We start from the raw sequence: 21674 nt of genomic DNA, 5'->3' as shown, positions 1-21674 counted from the left end.
GAGAGAAAACAGACAGATCAGAGGGAGAGAAAACAGACAGATCAGAGGGAGAGAGAGAGGGGAGCTACGTCTGTCACATTTCACCATTCCTCAAATCCAGCTGGACAGAACGAGGGAGGAGGAGAGGGAGAGAAAACAGACAGATCAGAGGGAGAGAAAACAGACAGATCAGAGGGAGAGAAAACAGACAGATCAGAGGGAGAGAAAAACAGACAGATCAGAGGGAGATAAGTGTTCATATATATATATACAGTATGTAGAGAGAGAGATAGAGAGAGAGAAAGTTTGGAGAAGGAAAGTGGAACCAGTTGAAACGGGAAATGGAAGAGTGGAGAGAAGAAATGAAAGAGAGATAGAGATTAAGATAAAGAGAGAAGGGGAGGAGGAGAGTGGAAAATGTCATGGTTTCAAATAAATTGTCAAAAGACGATTTCTTACAAACAACTTTAATTTTTTCTTCAAACGTTCAATAAATACAAGCAAAATTCAGAAAAATAACAACACTAATACAAAGTATTTTAAAATAATTATACATATTACTGAAATGAGAAACAGACAACCACATGAAGAGGTGCAATACAGGTCAATGGTACCAGACTCAGAGCTGCAAATAAATCTAAATCAAATGTTTATGTAAAGTTACTGTATATTCTAATCTCTTCAGTGAGCAATTAGAATAGATACTTGGGTGTGTTATGCTTTTCCAAGGGAAGAGTTCCACATATGTGTGGTGCTGACTGGATGGGATGACAGGACATATGTGTGGTGCTGACTGGATGGGATGACATGACATATGTGTGGTGCTGACTGGATGGGATGACAGGACATTTGTGTGGTGCTGACTGGATGGGATGACAGGACATTTGTGTGGTGCTGACTGGATGGGATGACAGGACATATGTGTGGTGCTGACTGGATGGGATGACAGGACATATGTGTGGTGCTGACTGGATAGGATGACAGGACATATGTGTGGTGCTGACTGGATGGGATGACAGGACATATGTGTGGTGCTGACTGGATGGGATGACAGGACATATGTGTGGTGCTGACTGGATGGGACGACAGGACATATGTGTGGTGCTGACTGGATGGGATGACAGGACATATGTGTGGTGCTGACTGGATGGGATGACAGGACATATGTGTGGTGCTGACTGGATGGGATGACAGGACATATGTGTGGTGCTGACTGGATGGGACGACAGGACATATGTGTGGTGCTGACTGGATGGGACGACAGGACATATGTGTGGTGCTGACTGGATGGGATGACAGGACATATGTGTGGTGCTGACTGGATGGGATGACAGGACATATGTGTGGTGCTGACTGGATGGGATGACAGGACATATGTGGGGTGCTGGTTTATCAGATAGTCAGCGATGCTCAGTCTATGTTTTGTGTGTGTTTCCATCTAGCCACCAAGCATTTTTACCACTGGCAGACACACACACACACACACACACCTAACAATGCAAAGACTACCAACACATCCATTTTAAAAACTAAGCAAACCTTGTTGTATTCGAATATGAAGGGTAATTGTATGTGATTTTTGAAAGGGTGGGCAAAATTCATCACGGGGAGACAAAAGAACTGAAAACAAAACAAAAATGGCAAATTTCAAAGGAGGAACCAGTCAAAAGACACTGCTGCAGCAGCTGTGGTTGGTCCACTCTTTTTGTTCCCTTCTTTCCATTCTCTTCCATGACACCTCAGTGCTTCTTTCTTTTCTTCTGTTTGTCTTTCTTTCCTTCGTTACAATCCTTAGGCTGACTAAGGGGTGGGAGTGGACGGGGGGGTTGTGGGTTGGGGCTGGAGGGTTATAGGGGTCTCGATTTTAGGGGGGTGTTAGCTGACCCAGTGTGCAGGTCTAGGTCTGCCCATGAGGGAGTAGGTAGAGAGGGGGGGATCTCAGCTCAGTGTCTCCAGCTGTTCTTCTTTTCCGGAACTTTCATCAGCTCCTCCTCTTCCTCTTTGGAATCTAAACAAAAGAGACAATCCAATATGAATTAATCTGTGATTACTACATGATTCATCACTGTTTGAAAGCATGTCATCAGGATTGAGAGCATGTCTCGCTATTTCAATCATGTGTCCTTGGATGCTCTGGCTAGGGAGCATGAGGGAGGAGGGTGTATGTTTGTGTGTGCTTGGGTGCTCTGGCTAGGGAGCATGAGGGAGGAGGGTGTATATTTGTGTGTGCTTGGATGCTCTGGCTAGGGAGCATGAGGGAGGAGGGTGTATGTTTGTGTGTGCTTGGATGCTCTGGCGAGGGAGCATGAGGGAGGAGGGTGTATGTTTGTGTGTGCTTGGATGCTCTGGCTAGTGAGCATGAGGGAGGAGGGTGTATGTTTGTGTGCTTGGATGCTCTGGCTAGGGAGCTTGAGGGAGGAGGGTGTATGTTTGTGTGTGCTTGGATGCTCTGGCTAGGGAGCATGAGGGAGGAGGGTGTATGTTTGTGTGTGCTTGGATGCTCTGGCTAGGGAGCATGAGGGAGGAGGGTGTATGTTTGTGTGTGCTTGGATGCTCTGGCTAGGGAGCATGAGGGAGGAGGGTGTATGTTTGTGTGTGCTTGGATGCTCTGGCTAGGGAGCATGAGGGAGGAGGTGTATGTTTGTGTGTGCTTGGATGCTCTGGCTAGGGAGCATGAGGGAGGAGGGTGTATGTTTGTGTGTGCTTGGATGCTCTGGCTAGGGAGCATGAGGGAGGAGGGTGTATGTTTGTGTGTGCTTGTCACCTTGGCACTCAGGACAGCACATGCCCTCCCGGCGGGTGATGTTACTACAGGTCAGGACTGGACACTGTTTCCTCTGACACTTAGTCACGCCATGCTGGCGAGAGGGAGAGAAAGAAAGGAGGGAGGGAGGGAGAGAGAGACCAAGGGAGGTACATTAGGAATGCTTCTCACAATGCTGTGAAACCAGAAAATGCTCCACTTCAAATCCCAGAGTTCCCCACACTGACACTGGAATGTTTCCCCAAGGGGTATGGACCAGACAAGGGGTATGGACCAGACAAGGGGGTATGGACCAGACAAGGGGGTATGGACCAGACAAGGGGGTATGGACCAGACAAGGGGGTATGGACCAGACAAGGGGTATGGACCAGACAGGGGGTATGGACCAGACAAGGGGGTATGGACCAGACAAGGGGTATGGACCAGACAAGGGGTATGGACCAGACAAGGGGTATGGACCAGACAAGGGGGTATGGACCAGACAAGGGGGTATGGACCAGACAAGGGGGTATGGACCAGACAAGGGGTATGGACCAGACAAGGGGTATGGACCAGACAAGGGGTATGGACCAGACAAGGGGTATGGACCAGACAAGGGGTATGGACCAGACAAGGGGTATGGACCAGACAAGGGGGTATGGACCAGACAAGGGGGTATGGACCAGACAAGGGGGTATGGACCAGACAAGGGGGTATGGACCAGACAAGGGGGTATAGACCAGACAAGGGGTATGGACCATCCCTACAGCTATGAAGCCCAACAAAGTCTGAAACATCCCTACTCTATCTGTACAAATATGTATTGAGCACAGTGGCATGGAAAAACTTCTTCAGTCAGAAGAAACGTTGAGTCTTTTTCTAAAGGTTTACTGAAACAGAGGGAGTTCTACAGTGTTTTTTTCCTTTTTGGTCTATGGGGTTTAGGTCCAACAGTCTGAAGCTTTTTTGTCTTGAGTTTTGTTGCTTGGCAACAGGTCCAAAGTCACTCTTAAGTGTCTGTATTTTGCAAAAGACTTGTCTGGTCCCCGACTGGTCCCCGACTCCCTGTAATACTCACGTCACACCAGCAGGTGATGCACTTCATCTCTCCCATCAGGGGTACACGGGGGTGCCAGTTGTCACTGTTCTGGTAGAAGTTCTTCCCAAACTTGCAGTGACGCGTTCCGTCTGCCTGCATCATGTCAGCGTGCACCAAGGGGGGTTTGTCTTCCTCCGGACATTCCTTACAGCAGTCTGAGGGGCTACGGCGTACCGGACGACTGCAGGTCAGGGCTGGACACGTCACCTTCTCACAGTGCACCTCGCCTGTCGCCCCCTACAGGAGTAGAGGAGGAAAGACACAATGGGAAATTAGCATAATTTACATTAAATTCTACAAAGCTGCAGAAAGATTATGTTTCTAATTATGTTTTGTTAGCATCACTTATCAACTTACATCATCCGAGCTGTGAAGAAGTAACCTAGAGGTCTACCTTGCAGGTGCAGAGAGCACACTTGATGTAGCCAAATGGAGGGACGAATGGATGCCATGTTGACCCAGGAGCATGCATCTTCTGGTCCCCCTCAAAGTAACAACCTGAGTGAGTGAGTGAGTGAGTGAGTGAGTGAGTGAGTGAGTGAGTGAGTGAGTGAGTGAGTGAGTGAGTGAGTGAGTGAGTACAGGGGGGTTCAGAGGGATGAGAGAAATAGAGGACACTCTTAGCATTAGAAATACATATCAATCTCAGAGGTAAAACATATCTGTTGGCACAAAGAGACAGAGGGAACAGACAGAAGGAGAGGAGGGAGGATGATGTAGAGAGACAGAACAAGTGCCTCCTGGCAGGGAGAGACAGAGGAACAGACAGAGGGAGGGTGATGTAGAGAGACAGAACGAGTGCCTCCTGGCAGGGAGAGATAGAGGAACAGACAGAAGGAGAGGAGGGAGGGTGATGTAGAGAGACAGAACGAGTGCCTCCTGGCAGGGAGAGACAGAGGAACAGACAGATGGAGAGGAGGGAGGGTGATGTAGAGAGACAGAACGAGTGCCTCCTGGCAGGGAGAGACAGAGGAACAGACAGATGGAGAGGAGGGAGGGTGATGTAGAGAGACAGAACGAGTGCCTCCTGGCAGGGAGAGACAGAGGAACAGACATAGGGAGGGTGATGTAGAGAGACAGAACGAGTGCCTCCTGGCAGGGAGAGACAGAGGAACAGACGAAGGAGAGGAGTGAGGGTGATGTAGAGAGACAGAACGAGTGCCTCCTGGCAGGGAGAGACAGGAACAGACAGAGGGAGGGTGATGTAGAGAGACAGAACGAGTGCCTCCTGGCAGGGAGAGACAGAGGAACAGACAGGAGAGGAGGGAGGGTGATGTAGACAGACAGAACGAGTGCCTCCTGGCAGGGAGAGACAGAGGAACAGACAGAAGGAGAGGAGGGAGGGTGATGTAGAGAGACAGAACGAGTGCCTCCTGGCAGGGAGAGACAGAGGAACAGACAGAAGGAGAGGAGGGAGGGTGATGTAGAGAGACAGAACGAGTGCCTCCTGGCAGGGAGAGACATAGGAACAGACAGAAGGAGAGGAGGGAGGGTGATGTAGAGAGACAGAACGAGTGCCTCCTGGCAGGGAGAGACAGAGGAACAGACAGATGGAGAGGAGGGAGGATGATGTAGAGAGACAGAACGAGTGCCTCCTGGCAGGGAGAGACAGAGGAACAGATAGATTGAGAGGAGGGAGGATGATGTAGAGAGACAGAACGAGTGCCTCCTGGCAGGGAGAGACAGAGGAACAGACAGATGGAGAGGAGGGAGGGTGATGTAGAGAGACAGAACGAGTGCCTCCTGGCAGGGAGAGACAGAGGAACAGACAGATGGAGAGGAGGGAGGGTGATGTAGAGAGACAGAACGAGTGCCTCCTGGCAGGGAGAGACAGAGGAACAGACAGATGGAGAGGAGGGAGGGTGATGTAGAGAGACAGAACGAGTGCCTCCTGGCAGGGAGAGACAGAGGAACAGACAGATGGAGAGGAGGGAGGGTGATGTAGAGAGACAGAACGAGTGCCTCCTGGCAGGGAGAGACAGAGGAACAGACAGATGGAGAGGAGGGAGGGTGATGTAGAGAGACAGAACGAGTGCCTCCTGGCAGGGAGAGACAGAGGAACAGACAGATGGAGAGGAGGGAGGGTGATGTAGAGAGACAGAACGAGTGCCTCCTGGCATGGAGAGACAGAGGAACAGACAGATGGTGAAAGTGAGAAAGAAAGGGGAGTGACAGTCAGACAGAGAGATGGTTCAGAACCTTCTGGATGCTCATCTAGCCTCTCTGGAGTCTTCATGTTCTTGGGGTCTTTCCTCTCTAAAGGACAGACAGGGGTAACGGACACAGGAAAGTATTATTTCACAACTTACGACCGTAATGTGGTGAAATGTCAATAGTAAGTCCTCTCAATAATAAGGAAAACACACTCAAGCACACAATCCTATTCAAACATAGTAACACACACACTCATACACACACACTCACCGAGACACACGGGGCAGCACTTGTCCTCAGGTTGTATGGTGCGAGAACAGGTGAGGACTGGACAGATGACCGGGTCACAGATCACTGTGCGCTTCTACAGGGAGAACAGAGAGATGAGGGAAGAGAAAATGGACAGAAGAAGAGAGAGAGTGGTTAGCCACAAAGTCACTCAATATAGAAGTAGAAACTATACTTCTAGATTCTCCATGGAAAGGGCTTCTTAGTTCAGGACTAGACTTAATCAGTGTCTGGAAAACCAGCAGTTAATTGAATGCGTAGCTATAGCACCGCCCTAGTGGTTGTAGTTGGAACAGTCCTACCTGACAGCTGCAGGTGAAACAGTTGTTGTAGTTGGGGGTCCAGAGTGAGCCGTGGGCGTGGTGTTGACTTTCGAAGAAACAGGTGCGGGGGTCTTTCTTTAGTTCCTCAGGATCATGCACAAACAGGCCATCAAACTCAGCCACCTCCACCTCACCCCTTGTCCCAAACTCACAGTTGTTTGGCACATGGACCTGTAGGGAGAGAAAGACAGAAGGAGGGAGGAAGAGAGAGCAGAATGGAAAGGGGGTGATAGAGAGAGAAAGAAAGAAAGAAAGAGGGGACGAGCTTGAGAAAGGGACATAGATAGAGAGGGGCAGAAAAGAGGTGAGCATGAGAAAGGGACATAGATAGAGGAGGAGCAGAAAAGGGGTGAGCATGAGAAAGGGACATAGATAGAGGAGGAGCAGAAAAGGGGTGAGCATGAGAAAGGGACATAGATAGAGGAGGAGCAGAAAAGGGGTGAGCATGAGAAAGGGACATAGATAGAGGAGGAGCAGAAAAGGGGTGAGCATGAGAAAGGGACATAGATAGAGGAGGAGCAGAAAAGGGGTGAGCATGAGAAAGGGACATAGATAGAGGAGGAGCAGAAAAGGGGTGAGCATGAGAAAGGGACATAGATAGAGAGGAGCAGAAAAGGGGTGAGCATGAGAAAGGGACATAGATAGAGGAGGAGCAGAAAAGGGGTGAGCATGAGAAAGGGACATAGATAGAGGAGGAGCAGAAAAGGGGTGAGCATGAGAAAGGGACATAGATAGAGGAGGAGCAGAAAAGGGGTGAGCATGAGAAAGGGACATAGATAGAGAGGAGCAGAAAAGGGGTGAGCATGAGAAAGGGACATAGATAGAGAGGAGCAGAAAAGGGGTGAGCATGAGAAAGGGACATAGATAGAGGAGGAGCAGAAAAGGGGTGAGCATGAGAAAGGGACATAGATAGAGAGGAGCAGAAAAGGGGTGAGCATGAGAAAGGGACATAGATAGAGGAGGAGCAGAAAAGGGGTGAGCATGAGAAAGGGACATAGATAGAGAGGAGCAGAAAAGGGGTGAGCATGAGAAAGGGACATAGATAGAGAGGAGCAGAAAAGGGGTGAGCATGAGAAAGGGACATAGATAGAGGAGGAGCAGAAAAGGGGTGAGCATGAGAAAGGGACATAGATAGAGAGGAGCAGAAAAGGGGTGAGCATGAGAAAGGGACATAGATAGAGAGGAGCAGAAAAGGGGTGAGCATGAGAAAGGGACATAGATAGAGAGGAGCAGAAAAGGGGTGAGCATGAGAAAGGGACATAGATAGAGGAGGAGCAGAAAAGGGGTGAGCATGAGAAAGGGACATAGATAGAGAGGAGCAGAAAAGGGGTGAGCATGAGAAAGGGACATAGATAGAGGAGGGGCAGAAAAGGGGTGAGCATGAGAAAGGGACATAGATAGAGGAGGAGCAGAAAAGGGGTGAGCATGAGAGAAAGGGACATAGATAGAGGAGGAGCAGAAAAGGGGTGAGCATGAGAAAGGGACATAGATAGAGGAGGAGCAGAAAAGGGGTGAGCATGAGAAAGGGACATAGATAGAGAGGAGCAGAAAAGGGGTGAGCATGAGAAAGGGACATAGATAGAGGAGGAGCAGAAAAGGGGTGAGCATGAGAAAGGGACATAGATAGAGGAGGAGCAGAAAAGGGGTGAGCATGAGAAAGGGACATAGATAGAGGAGGAGCAGAAAAGGGGTGAGCATGAGAAAGGGACATAGATAGAGAGGAGCAGAAAAGGGGTGAGCATGAGAATAGGAGAATAAGAGAAGGGACCAAGAGATAGAGTACAAGGAGGAGGAAGTAGGGAGAGAGGGGGGAAGACAGAGGTTAGGATTTCAGTGATTTGTTGGACAAACCTCCCTTGTGCCTTGTTATAAAGTGTACTTGTAAATTAGTCCTAAATGGAGCGTTCAGCCAGCTTTCCGCCCATGTCTCTACGGCTCCACGTCAGATGGCTGTTTATGTGTCAGACCTGTTTAATATTAAAACTACCGGACCTTACTGTGTGTGTGTGTGTGTGTGTGTCCTCACACGTTTCTTTCTTCCATTCTAATCCCTGGCAGCTAAGACAAAATCATAAACCAAGCCACCTGCAGATATGTTAGCGTGTAACGATGTATTTGTGTGTGTGTGTCCTCACAAAACTTGTACTTTTCAACAAAATGTCATTAAAAACACAAGACCACCTGCCAGTGAGTGGCCCACACTGGCTAAGTGAGCAATCACACACACACACACACACACACACACACACACACACACACACACACACACACACACACACACACACACACACACACACACACACACACACACACACACACACACACACACACACACACACACACACACACACACACACACACACACACACACACAGCTGACTAGGGCCCTAAGGAGCCTCAGCTCCCTCCCTCCTCTCCTCCACCTGTTATCGCTCCATCTCAATATATTCCAGTAATGCATGATCAAACTGAAGAGTGTGGATTGAGAGTGTGAGGAGTGTGGATCGAGCTACGGTTGAGGTTGAGCACTGTGTTAGGATTTTAGAGTGGTTGATTAACGGTTGTTAAGTGGTTGAGGTCCTACTCACCCGTCCACGTATCTCTCCTCTGGTGTTGACCTTGGTGCTGACCTGAATGAAGGCTGTCCCTCTGTCCAGGTGACGGAACAACTCTACACTGATGTCCTTCAACACACCCTGGGCCTGCGAGAGAGAGCGAGAGAGAGCGAGAGAGAGCGAGAGAGAGCGAGAGAGAGAGAATAAGATTCTGCTGTATGTATACATGATCTATATCATACTGTCATGACGAAGTTGTGTGTCTGTGATTATTCATGCGTCTCCCTCTGCCTACCTGAGAACCGTAGAACCCTGTCAGCAGTCTCTTGTGATTGGTGCTGCTCTCGCCAAGCTCTCCGATCTCAGCAAATCCATGAAGGTGGGCGCTGACTGTGAGGTCATCAGCTTTGCTGAGGCCTGCCACCACGATCTCATAATGGAGGTGACAGCGCTCATCCACAGACACCCAGGCATGGCCCCCAGCACTGGTCAGGACTGGAGGGGCCACAAACTGGCCTGCCAGAGGGATAGGGATCTCTAGGGAAGGAGAAGGTGAGAATTAAATATGAATGAAAAGCAAAAGAGTAGAGTTAAAGAGAATTTTCTCAAATTGGGATCAATGTTTTTCTTTCAGATACTTTATAAGGGTGCCTCTGTGGACACTGTCTCTAGTCTAGAGGACTGGAGTATCCATCCGAACTATGCATTTACTCAACCTCAGTGTATTTGAGTTTCTCTATGGTGAATCCTCAACCAGTCCACTACCAAATCGCTCGGAGGGCCTTCCATTGTCACGTGTTACTAACAAAACTCAAAGGGTAATTTCAAGAGAGGGGATCAATCAACTTCAGGACATACTGTAGTAACACAACCCCACCAAGCCGCACTGCTTCTTGACACAACGCCCACTTAACCCCGAAGCCAGCCGCACCAATGTGTTGGGGGAAACACTGTACACCCGGCGACCATGTCAACGTGCATGCGCATGGCTAGCCAAAGGAGTCGCTAGAGCGCGATGGGACAAGGGCATCCCTGCCAGCCAAACCCTCACCTAATCTAGACAACACTGGGCCAATTTTCTCATGGGTCTACCGGTAGCGGCCGGCTGTGACAGAGGTTCGGGATATAATCTTGACTTGAATGATGCAATGCATGTTCCACATTTAAATAATAAAATGGACATGAAATTCAAATAGGAAAAAATCCCCTGTCATTTTATAAGATAACAGTCACAGTTAAACATGTCATTTGGGAGGTATTTCATGTGTTACCTGTGTCAAACACAGGTGGCTCATAATTATGCGCGACTCCATTCTAGTGTGAAATGGCGCAAACTCAAAAACAATTCACGAATGGATGAGCGAATGCACAAATGAAGGAGCGAGACAAAGGGGGTTGATTTAGGATTCAGCCCTAGTTTCTGCTCTGGTCTGAGGTCAGTGTCTCACCATATCTGGGTGCCTCCAGACCGTTGTAGAGCAGGCCCCTGATCTGTCCGCGTAGCTCCCCCTCCTGGCTGTGTGCTGTAGCCACGTTGATGAACAGTTCGTTCTGCAGCAGCATGTGGATGTGACGCGCCTCCAGACGACTCCAGCTTCCCGTCGCTCGCCCGCTGGGCCTGTCGAACTCTGGAGCTAGGTCATACAGCACGGAGCGCTTACTGCGCCGCCGAGGCTTTAGCTCGATGGTCAGACCCACCACTTCACTGGATAACCCCGCTATCTGGACCTGTGGACGGAGCAGGATATGGGTTGGTTTGGTGGTTCAGTTCAGTTCAGAAATGTAAATAGTGACAGTACAATTCCATTTGATTCATTTATTTCAAATCAATTAAATTCAGTTCAGATCCATACCTGGTAGTCCAGAGTGCCGTTGTCATGGAGATGAAAGAATGCTGATCCCACACCACCTGTCTTCCCTGGTGTCAATGCATCACCACTGGACATGACACTCTGGATGGCTGGAGAGAGAAAGAGAGGGAGTGGAGGACAGAAAGAGAGAAGTGAGATAGGAAAACGTGTTAGTAAATTATTTCTACATAACAGATGAACACGCAGTGCCACATTTGAATTTTTTTCACGTTTCCATAAAGCGAATTGAAGGTGGAACGAGAGAGGATGATGAGAGAGGGAGTATGAGTAGGGTCTCCCTGATTCTGATCTCAAAACATTGTTCCCTTTCCATTTCAGCCCCAGACCCAGACTACTACAGACTAATCTGTGTGTGATGAGGCAGCTCTTGCATGCGAGATGAGGCAATGCTCTCTGTCGTGTTATAATTCACCATGTTAGTCTGGAGAGTCAGACAGGGGGGAGCCGAGAGAGGGCCAGAACACATTCTCTCACGTCTCCGCTGTAGAACGACACACACACACATGCACACACACCCCATGTCATCACTCCACCAAAGGGGACAATCACAGGGACCGGAATAGAGCACAACTCGTCCATACAGACCTTTGGGGTGAGGAGGGGTATGTGTGTGTCATCTTAAAAGAGAGAATTCTAGCTTAAGTGGTGTACCCCCCAACACATGCACACTCTAACCCAAGGTTAAACCGTGGGATGAGGTAACCCTTGTTGAACACCAAGGGGCTTAGAAGACAGACAGGGAAAGACAAATAGAGAAGGAGAGAAGAGAAAAGAAGGGAGAAAACTACTCAAAAAAAGTCTGAATGGGAGTGAAAGAGGGGAAGGAGTTCAAGACAGAACAAGAACAGAACAAGAGAGACAGGCAGAGAGAGAGAGAGAGAGAGAGAGAGAGAGAGAGAGAGAGAGAGAGAGAGAGCAAGAGAGAGAGAGCCAGGCAGAGAGAGAGAGACAGGCAGAGAGAGAGACAGGCAGAGAGAGAGAGACAGGCAGAGAGCGAGAGAGAGAGAGAGAGCAAGAGAGAGAGAGAGAGAGAGAGAGAGAGAGAGAGAGAGAGAGAGAGAGAGAGAGAGAGAGAGAGAGAGAGAGAGAGAGAGAGAGAGAGAGAGAGAGAGAGAGAGAGAGAGAGAGAGAGAGAGAGACAGGCAGGCAGAGAGAGAGAAAGAGAGAGCAAGAGAGAGAGCAAGAGAGAGAGAGACAGGCAGAGAGAGAGAGACAGGCAGAGAGAGCGAGAGAGAGAGAGCAAGAGAGAGACAGGCAGAGAGAGAGAGAGAGCAAGAGAGAGAGACAGGCAGAGAGAGAGAGAGAGAGAGAGAGACAGGCAGAGAGAGAGAGAGAGAGAGAGCAAGAGAGAAAGGCAGAGAGAGAGAGAGAGAGAGAGAGCAAGAGAGACAGGCAGAGAGAGAGAGAGAGCAAGAGAGAGAGAGCAAGAGAGACAGGCAGAGAGAGAGAGAGAGAGAGCAAGAGAGACAGGCAGAGAGAGAGAGCAAGAGAGACAGGCAGAGAGAGAGAGAGAGAGCAAGAGAGACAGGCAGAGAGAGAGAGAGAGAGAGAGAGAGAAAGAGAGACAGGCAGAGAGAGAGAGAGAGAGAGAGAGAGCAAGAGAGAGAGAAAGAGATGTAAGGAGAGAGTGAAACGAGTGTTTTGGGTTGAATTCTTCACACATAACGTCAACCTGTTAATCATGGAGCTGGAACACCAGTATGGAGAGTGAGGTCCAGCAGACTGTGACCTTGGCATCGCCCAGTGTGTGTGTGTGTGTGTGTGTGTGTGTGTGTGTGTGTGTGTGTGTGTGTGTGTGTGTGTGTGTGTGTGTGTGTGTGTGTGTGTGTGTGTGTGTGTGTGTGTGTGTGTGTGTGTGTGTGTGTGTGTGTGTGTGTGTGTGTGTGTGTGTGTGTGTGTGTATGAAAAAGACCATGTGTGTGTGTGTGCGTATGAAAAAGACAATGTGTGTGTGAGTGTGTGTGGGGGGGATCTAAGTACATAAGTATGTTTGCATTAGAGTCGCTTGAATGGAACATGTGTGTGCTGAATTGTCTCAGACTTTGTCTACGACACACCTCCTCTCCCGGTCTTGGTGGACCACCAAGTCAAACAGCGGGGCTATAAACATCGTTTTACTTCAGTGATAAGACTTCAAAGAAAGGAGTATGTATAGAAGAGAGAGAATTTCTAAAACAGCCATGGAGGAATAGAAGGGGAACAAGTGAACTGAAAGACAAAACACATTCCTCTGAGGTCTCTGTCTCTCATTTCAGGTGTGATGGGATGACAGAAGATGCATGTTTGATGTTGAGCGACTCGAGTAACTTAATCGAATCAACATGTCACCTGTCTGAGTGACTGACTGTGGGCTGATTGATTGGTTGGTTGTTCTACATAAAGGGACGTGGCACTTACTGTCACATGACTTCCTTCCAGTGATGAAGCCAGAGATGTGTCTCGGGTCCGGGCCCTCGGTTTCTACGGCGATCACCAGCTGGCCCCCTTGACAACCAGAAGAGCTCCCGACTGTTCAGGTCTGTCAGTACCTCAGCAAAGTCTGGGTCCTAATGGGAGAACGTTGGGGAAATGGTGATACATCGTCAGACTTATCAGAAACAAACACACAAGGGGTTGTAATTAGATAAACTCACAAAGTAATTCTACTCAAACACACATACAGACACTGAAACACACTCATTATGTCACAAGAACACACTCTCTCTGTCTCTCTCAACAACCCCCCCCCCCCCACACACACACACACAGGCCTTAGACACACCAGAAATATGGCTTGCTATGGGGTTAATATCTCACACCATGCACCCATATCCTTCCAACCGCCAGAACTTTAGATAAACAGAGATTGGAAAGTTATTTGAAAAATGTTGTATTAATGTGACATGTGTATGACTGTGGTGAACACATTACTCTTATGACCCCGGGACACATTTCAATAGAAATATCCATGTACAATAAATCCAGGGACAGAATTGAGCCAAGAGAGAGAGAGAGGGAGAGAGGGAGAGAGGGAGGGATGGAGGAATGACAGGAGGGAAGGTAAGGAAGGAAAGGAGGAAGGAAGGAGTGATTGAGAAATGTGGAGAGTAAAAAGCATGATTGGAGATGAAAGGAAAGTAAAGAAGGATGGTAATATATAAGAGCAGGAAAGGGAGGAGAGCACACACTACCATTCAAATGAGTGGATTTGGCTATTTCAGCCACACTGTTGCTGAAAGGTGTATAAAATCAAGCACACGGCCATTAAATATCCATAGACAAACATTGGCAGTAGAATGGCCTTTACTGAAGAGCTCAGTGACTTTCAACGTGGTACCGTCATAGGATGCCACCTTTTCAACAAGTCAGTTCATCAAATTTCTGCCCTGCTAGAGCTGCCCCGGTAACAGTAAGTGATGTTATTGTGAAGTGGAAACGTTGAGGAGCAACAACGGTTCAGCCGCAAAGTGGTAGGCCACACAAGCTCATAGAACAGGACCGCCGAGGGATGAAGCGTGTAAAAATCCTGGAAGCAGAGTCAGCAAAATAACTGTCCGTCTGGAGCTTCATGAAATGAGTTTCCATGACCGAGCAGCCGCACATAAGCCTAAGATCACCATGCACAATGCCAGGCGTCGTCTGGAGTGTTGTGAAGCTAGCAGCCATTGGACTCTGGAGCAGTGGAAACGCATTCTCTGTAGTGATGAATCACACTTCACCATCTGGCAGTCCGATGGACACATCTGGGTTTGACGGAAGCCAGAAGAACGATACCTGCTCCAATGCATAGTGCCAACTGTAAAGTTTGGTGGAGGAATAATGGTCTAGGGATATTTTTCATGGTTCAGGCTAGGCCCCTTAGTTCAAGTGAAGGGAAATCATAACGCTACAGTGTACAATGATATTCTAGACAATTATGTGTTTCCAACTTTGTGGCAATAGTTTGGGAAAGACCATTTCTTGTTCCAGCACGACAATGCCCCAGTGCACAAAGCGAGGTCAATATAGAAATGGTTTGTCGAGATCAGTGTGGAAAAACTTGACTGGCCTGCACAAAGCCCTGACCTCAATCCCGTCGAATACCTTTAGGATAAATTGGAATGCCGACTGCGAGCCAGGACTAATCGCCCAACATCAGTGCCCAGCCTCACTAATGCTCTTGTGAATGGAAGCAAGTCCCAGCAGCGATGTTCCAACATCTAGTGGAAAACCTTTCCAGAAGAGTGGAGGCTGTTATAGCAGCAAAGTGGGGACCAACTCCATATTAATGCCCATGATTTTGAAATGATATGTTCGGCCAGCAGATGTCCACATACTTTTGGTCATGTAACGTAAAGACTACTTGGTGTATGTGTGTGTGGGTGTAAAACAAAAAGAGGGGCACATCAACTCTCAAATTCACATAATTCCCACCAGATCAAAAACAGACCCCTCCTTTCATCCCTCCTCCTCCCTCTATCCCTCCCTCTTTCTGGTTCCACAGACAACTAACCACTGACATGTGTGAGGAGTGTGCATGCCGTCCCATTCTCTCTCCCTCACTCTCTCTCCTTTCTGTCTCTCATCCTCCATCTCTCCCTCACTCTCTCCTTTCTGTCTCTCATCCTCCATCTCTCCCTCACTCTCTCCTTTCTATCTCTCATCCTCCATCTCTCCCTCACTCCCTCCTTTCTGTCTCTCATCCTCCAGCTCTCCCTCACTCCCTCCTTTCTGTCTCTCATCCTCCATCTCTCCCTCACTCTCTCCTTTCTGTCTCTCATCCTCCATCTCTCTTTTCTGTCTCATCCCTCCATCTCTTCCTCACTACATCTGTCTCTAACAACCCCCATCCACTCTCTCTCTTTTTCTTTGTCCATCACATCTCTATGGAGGTTTAACAGTACTGTCAACTGCAGTAGGATGTGGGGAAGGAACCTCAGCGTCACAGTGTCACAATGTCATCTGTTTCCCCCCTTTCCTCCTGACTCTTGGTTTGTCCCTGATGTCACGATGTCATCTGTTTCCCCCCTTTCCTCCTGACTCTTGGTTTGTCCCTGATGTCACAATGTCATCTGTTTCCCCCCTTTCCTCCTGACTCTTGGTTTGTCCCTGATGTCACAATGTCATCTGTTTCCCCCCCTTTCATCCTGACTCTTGGTTTGTCCCTGATGTCACAATGTCATCTGTTTCCCCCTTTCCTCCTGACTCTTGGTTTGTCCCTGATGTCACAATGTCATCTGTTTCCCCCCTTTCCTCCTGACTCTTGGTTTGTCCCTGATGTCACAATGTCATCTGTTTCCCCCCCTTTCCTCCTGACTCTTGGTTTGTCCCTGATGTCACGATGTCATCTGTTTCCCCCCCTTCGTCATGCCTCTTGGTTTGTCCCTGATGTCACGATGTCATCTGTTTCCCCCCCTTCCTCATGACTCTTGGTTTGTCTTGATGTGTGTTTTCCACCTAATGGTTAAGGTTAGGATCTGGTTTGTGTTCAAGAGAGAAGCAGAAAGAGAAAGAGAGAGAGAGAGAGAGAGAGAGAAAGTGAGAAAGAGTGTGTGTGTGTGTGTGTGTGTGTGTGTGTGTGTGTGTGTGTGTGTGTGTGTGTGTGTGTGTGTGTGTGTGTGTGTGTGTGTGTGTGTGTGTGTGTGTGTGTGTGTGTGTGTGTGTGTGTGTGTGTGTGTGTGTGTGTGTGTGTGTGTGTGAGTAGTTTATATAACATACATAGGCGGTGGCGTTGGCATGGATCTCTCTCAGGACATGTTGGCTGTACTGCAGTCGTACCCGGATGGGCACCAGGGGGGAGTCTACAGGGCCGAGAGAGAGCACACAGAACAAACTTAGAACCATGTCACACTGCCTCACAGCACTCCCTAGTCCCAAAACCACTTCTAGTCTCTTGTCTTAGCCCCTAACTTACTCCCTAGTCCCCAGTCCCTAAACAACCTCTAGTCTCTTGTCTTAGCCCCTACTCTCTAGTCCCAAAACAACCTCTAGTCGCCTGTCTTATTCCTTAAGGTTCTCCCTTGTCCCCAGTCCCAAAAAAACCTCTAGTCTCGTCTTATTCCGTAAGGTACTCCTTAGTCCCCAGCCCCAAAACAACCTCTAGTCTCTTGTCTTAGCCCCTAAGTTACTCCCTAGTCCACAGTCCCAAAACAACCTCAAGTTACTTGTCTTGGCCTCTACTCTCTAGTCCCAAAACAACCCATAGTCTCGTGTTTTATGCCTTAAGGAACTCCCTAGTCCCTAGTCCCCAGTGCCAAAACAACCCCAAGTCACTTGTCTTGGCCTCTACTCCCTAGTCCCAAAACAACCCATAGTATCTTGTCTTGGCCTCTACTCCCTAGTCCCAAAACAACCCATAGTCTCTTGTCTTGGCCTCTACTCCCTAGTCCCAAAACAACCTATAGACTCTTGTCTTGGCCTCTACTCCCTAGTCCCAAAACAACCCATAGTCTCTTGTCTTGGCCTCTACTCCCTAGTCCCAAAACAACCCATAGTCTCTTGTCTTGGCCTCTACTCCCTAGTCCCAAAACAACCCATAGTCTCTTGTCTTGGCCTCTACTCACTAGTCCCAAAACAACCCATAGTCTCTTGTTTAATGCCTTAATGTACTCCCTAGTCCCTAGTCCCCAGTGCCAAAACAACCCCAAGTCACTTGTCTTGGCCTCTACTCCCTAGTCCCAAAACAACCCATAGTCTCTTGTCTTGGCCTCTACTCCCTAGTCCCAAAACAACCCATAGTCTCTTGTTTAATGCCTTAATGTACTCCCTAGTCCCTAGTCCCCAGTGCCAAAACAACCCCAAGTCACTTGTCTTGGCCTCTACTCCCTAGTCCCAAAACAACCCATAGTCTCTTGTTTAATGCCTTAATGTACTCCCTAGTCCCTAGTCCCCAGTGCCAAAACAACCCCAAGTCACTTGTCTTGGCCTCTACTCCCTAGTCCCAAAACAACCCATAGTCTCTTGTCTTGGCCTCTACTCCCTAGTCCCAAAACAACCCATAGTCTCTTGTCTTGGCCTCTACTCCCTAGTCCCAAAACAACCCATAGTCTCTTGTCTTGGCCTCTACTCCCTAGTCCCAAAACAACCCATAGTCTCTTGTCTTGGCCTCTACTCCCTAGTCCCAAAACAACCCATAGTCTCTTGTCTTGGCCTCTACTCCCTAGTCCCAAAACAACACATAGTCTCTTGTTTAATGCCTTAATGTACTCCCTAGTCCCTAGTCCCCAGTGCCAAAACAACCCCAAGTCACTTGTCTTGGCCTCTACTCCCTAGTCCCAAAACAACCCATAGTCTCTTGTCTTGGCCTCTACTCCCTAGTCCCAAAACAACCCCAAGTCACTTGTCTTGGCCTCTACTCCCTAGTCCCAAAACAACCCCAAGTCACTTGTCTTGGCCTCTACTCCCTAGTCCCAAAACAACCCATAGTCTCTTGTTTAATGCCTTAATGTACTCCCTAGTCCCCAGTCCCAAAACAACCCCAAGTCACTTGTCTTGGCCTCTACTCCCTAGTCCCAAAACAACCCATAGTCTCTTGTCTTGGCCTCTACTCCCTAGTCCCAAAACAACCCATAGTCTCTTGTTTAATGCCTTAATGTACTCCCTAGTCCCTAGTCCCCAGTGCCAAAACAACCCCAAGTCACTTGTCTTGGCCTCCACTCCCTAGTCCCAAAACAACCCCAAGTCACTTGTCTTGGCCTCTACTCCCTAGTCCCAAAACAACCCATAGTCTCTTGTTTAATGCCTTAATGTACTCCCTAGTCCCTAGTCCCCAGTGCCAAAACAACCCCAAGTCACTTGTCTTGGCCTCCACTCCCTAGTCCCAAAACAACCCATAGTCTCTTGTCTTGGCCTCTACTCCCTAGTCCCAAAACAACCCATAGTCTCTTGTTTAATGCCTTAATGTACTCCCTAGTCCCTAGTCCCCAGTCCCAAAACAACCCATAGTCTCTTGTTTAATGCCTTAATGTACTCCCTAGTCCCTAGTCCCCAGCCCCAAAACAACCCATAGTCTCTTGTTTAATGCCTTAATGTACTCCCTAGTCCCTAGTCCCCAGTGCCAAAACAACCCCAAGTCACTTGTCTTGGCCTCCACTCCCTAGTCCCAAAACAACCCATAGTCTCTTGTTTAATGCCTTAATGTACTCCCTAGTCCCTAGTCCCCAGCCCCAAAACAACCCCAAGTCACTTGTCTTGGCCTCCACACCCTAGTCCCAAAAACAATCCCTAGTTTCTTGTTTTAGCACCTACTCCCTAGTCCCAAAACAACCTGTAGTCTCTTGTCTTATGGCTGAAGGTATCAGTCCTCCCTCCCCCATCCCCCTCTCTACCCCTCTCACCTCTCTGTCTGTGTTGTATCAGTCCTCCCTCCCACACACCCCTCCCTCCCCCATCCCTCTCTCCCCCTCTGTCTGTGTTGTATCAGTCCTCCCTCCCCCATCCCTCTCTCTCTCACCCTCTCACCTATCTGTCTGTGTTGTATCAGTCCTCCCTCCCCCATCCCTCTCTCTCTCACCCTCTCACCTATCTGTCTGTGTTGTATCAGTCCTCTCTCCCCCTCTCACCTCTCTGTCTGTGTTGTATCAGTCCTCCCTCACCCTCTCACCTCTCTGTCTGTGTTGTATCAGTCCTCCCTCCCCCTCTCACCTATCTGTCTGTGTTGTATCAGTCCTCCCTCCCCCTCTCACCTCTCTGTCTGTGTTGTATCAGTCCTCCCTCCTCTCTCACCTCTCTGTCTGTGTTGTATCAGTCCTCCCTCCCCTCTCACCTCTCTGTCTGTGTTGTATCAGTCCTCCCTCACCCTCTCACCTCTCTGTCTGTGTTGTATCAGTCCTCCCTCCCCCTCTCACCTCTCTGTCTGTGTTGTATCAGTCCTCCCTCCCCTCTCACCTCTCTGTCTGTGTTGTATCCGTCCTCCCTCCCCCTCTCACCTCTCTGTCTGTGTTGTATCAGTCCTCCCTCCCCTCTCACCTCTCTGTCTGTGTTGTATCAGTCCTCCCTCCCCCTCTCACCTCTCTGTCTGTGTTGTATCAGTCCTCCCTCCCCCTCTCACCTCTCTGTCTGTGTTGTATCAGTCCTCCCTCCCCCTCTCACCTCTCTGTCTGTGTTGTATCAGTCCTCCCTCCCCTCTCACCTCTCTGTCTGTGTTGTATCCGTCCTCCCTCTCACCTCTCACCTCTCTGTCTGTGTTGTATCAGTCCTCCCTCCCCCTCTCACCTCTCTGTCTGTGTTGTATCAGTCCTCCCTCCCCCTCTCACCTCTCTGTCTGTGTTGTATCAGTCCTCCCTCCCCTCTCACCTCTCTGTCTGTGTTGTATCCGTCCTCCCTCTCACCTCTCACCTCTCTGTCTGTGTTGTATCAGTCCCCCCTCCCCTCTCACCTCTCTGTCTGTGTTGTATCAGTCCTCCCTCCCCCTCTCACCTCTCTGTCTGTGTTGTATCAGTCCTCCCTCCCCCTCTCACCTCTCTGTCTGTGTTGTATCAGTCCTCCCTCCCCCTCTCACCTCTCTGTCTGTGTTGTATCAGTCCTCCCTCCCCTCTCACCTCTCTGTCTGTGTTGTATCAGTCCTCCCTCCCCTCTCACCTCTCTGTCTGTGTTGTATCAGTCCTCCCTCCCCTCTCACCTCTCTGTCTGTGTTGTATCAGTCCTCCCTCCCCCTCTCACCTCTCTGTCTGTGTTGTATCAGTCCTCCCTCCCCCTCTCACCTCTCTGTCTGTGTTGTATCAGTCCTCCCTCTCACCTCTCACCTCTCTGTCTGTGTTGTATCAGTCCTCCCTCCCCTCTCACCTCTCTGTCTGTGTTGTATCAATCCCTGCAGTATGAGGATGAAGTGAAGGTTGTTCTCCGTGTCACTCAGAGTCAGCATGGCGATGCCTCCCATCCCAGAATGCTCTTTTTCTGAGGTCAGAGTGGAGCTGAACGTCTCTGTGGGGTCACACAGATATCACACTCACATTATAAACACACATGATATACACACATAACCAAATACAGTCAAAAAAAGGTATGAAGGCCATCCACTGTGTTCTCATGCAGATACTGTTTACAATATGATCTGTATACATTACTGAATACATACACTAAGTTGACTGTGCCTTTAAACAGCTAGGAGAATTCCAGAAAATGATGTCACGGCTTTAGAAGCTTCTGGTAGGTTAATTTACATAATTTGAGTCAATTGGATGTGTACCTGTGGATGTATTTCAAGGCCTACCTTCAAACTCAGTGCCTCATTGCTTGACATCATGGGGAAATCAAAAGAAATCAGCCAAGACCTCAGAAAAATAATTGTAGACCTCCACAAGTCTGGTTCATCCTTGGGAGCAATTTACAAACGCCTGAAGGTACCACGTTCATCTGTACAAACAATAGTATGCAAGAATAAACACCATGGGTCCACGCAGCCGTCATACCGCTCAGGAAGGAGACGCGTTCTGTCTCCTAGAGAGGAACGTACTTTGGTGTGAAAAGTGCAAATCAATCCCAGAACAACAGCAAAGGACCTTGTGAAGATGCTGGAGGAAACAGATACAAAAGTATCCATATCCACAGTAAAAAACAAGTCCTATATCAGCATAACCTGAAAGGCCGCTCAGCAAGGAAGAAGCCACTGCTCCAAAACCGCCTTTAAAAAGCCAGACTACGGTTTGCAACTGCACATGGGGATGGTACTTTTTGGAGAAATATCCTCTGGTCTGATGAAACAAA

The 21674-nt window shown here is 48.8% G+C and overlaps 1 protein-coding gene across 1 annotated transcript in view; it reads right to left on the bottom strand.

Annotated features, from left to right (window-relative positions):
• Positions 1-426: 426 nt before the first annotated feature.
• LOC124006304 (chordin-like) overlaps positions 427-21674 on the bottom strand; it is a 33727-nt gene continuing 12479 nt past the window's right edge. Inside the window, 15 exon segments of the mRNA XM_046316235.1 lie at positions 427-1987; positions 2744-2837; positions 3801-4058; positions 4216-4319; positions 6021-6077; positions 6246-6339; positions 6566-6757; positions 9175-9288; positions 9437-9678; positions 10590-10869; positions 10995-11101; positions 13410-13494; positions 13496-13558; positions 16689-16771; positions 20754-20891. Of these exon segments, the coding sequence (XP_046172191.1) occupies positions 1923-1987; positions 2744-2837; positions 3801-4058; positions 4216-4319; positions 6021-6077; positions 6246-6339; positions 6566-6757; positions 9175-9288; positions 9437-9678; positions 10590-10869; positions 10995-11101; positions 13410-13494; positions 13496-13558; positions 16689-16771; positions 20754-20891 (1976 nt within the window). The 3' untranslated portion in view covers positions 427-1922.

The sequence above is a fragment of the Oncorhynchus gorbuscha genome, linkage group LG19, assembly GCF_021184085.1.
Source record: "Oncorhynchus gorbuscha isolate QuinsamMale2020 ecotype Even-year linkage group LG19, OgorEven_v1.0, whole genome shotgun sequence".
In the NCBI taxonomy this organism is placed as follows: domain Eukaryota; kingdom Metazoa; phylum Chordata; class Actinopteri; order Salmoniformes; family Salmonidae; genus Oncorhynchus; species Oncorhynchus gorbuscha.
Note: the sequence above shows the minus strand (reverse complement) of the source record. Positions and strands in the feature narration are given on the sequence as shown.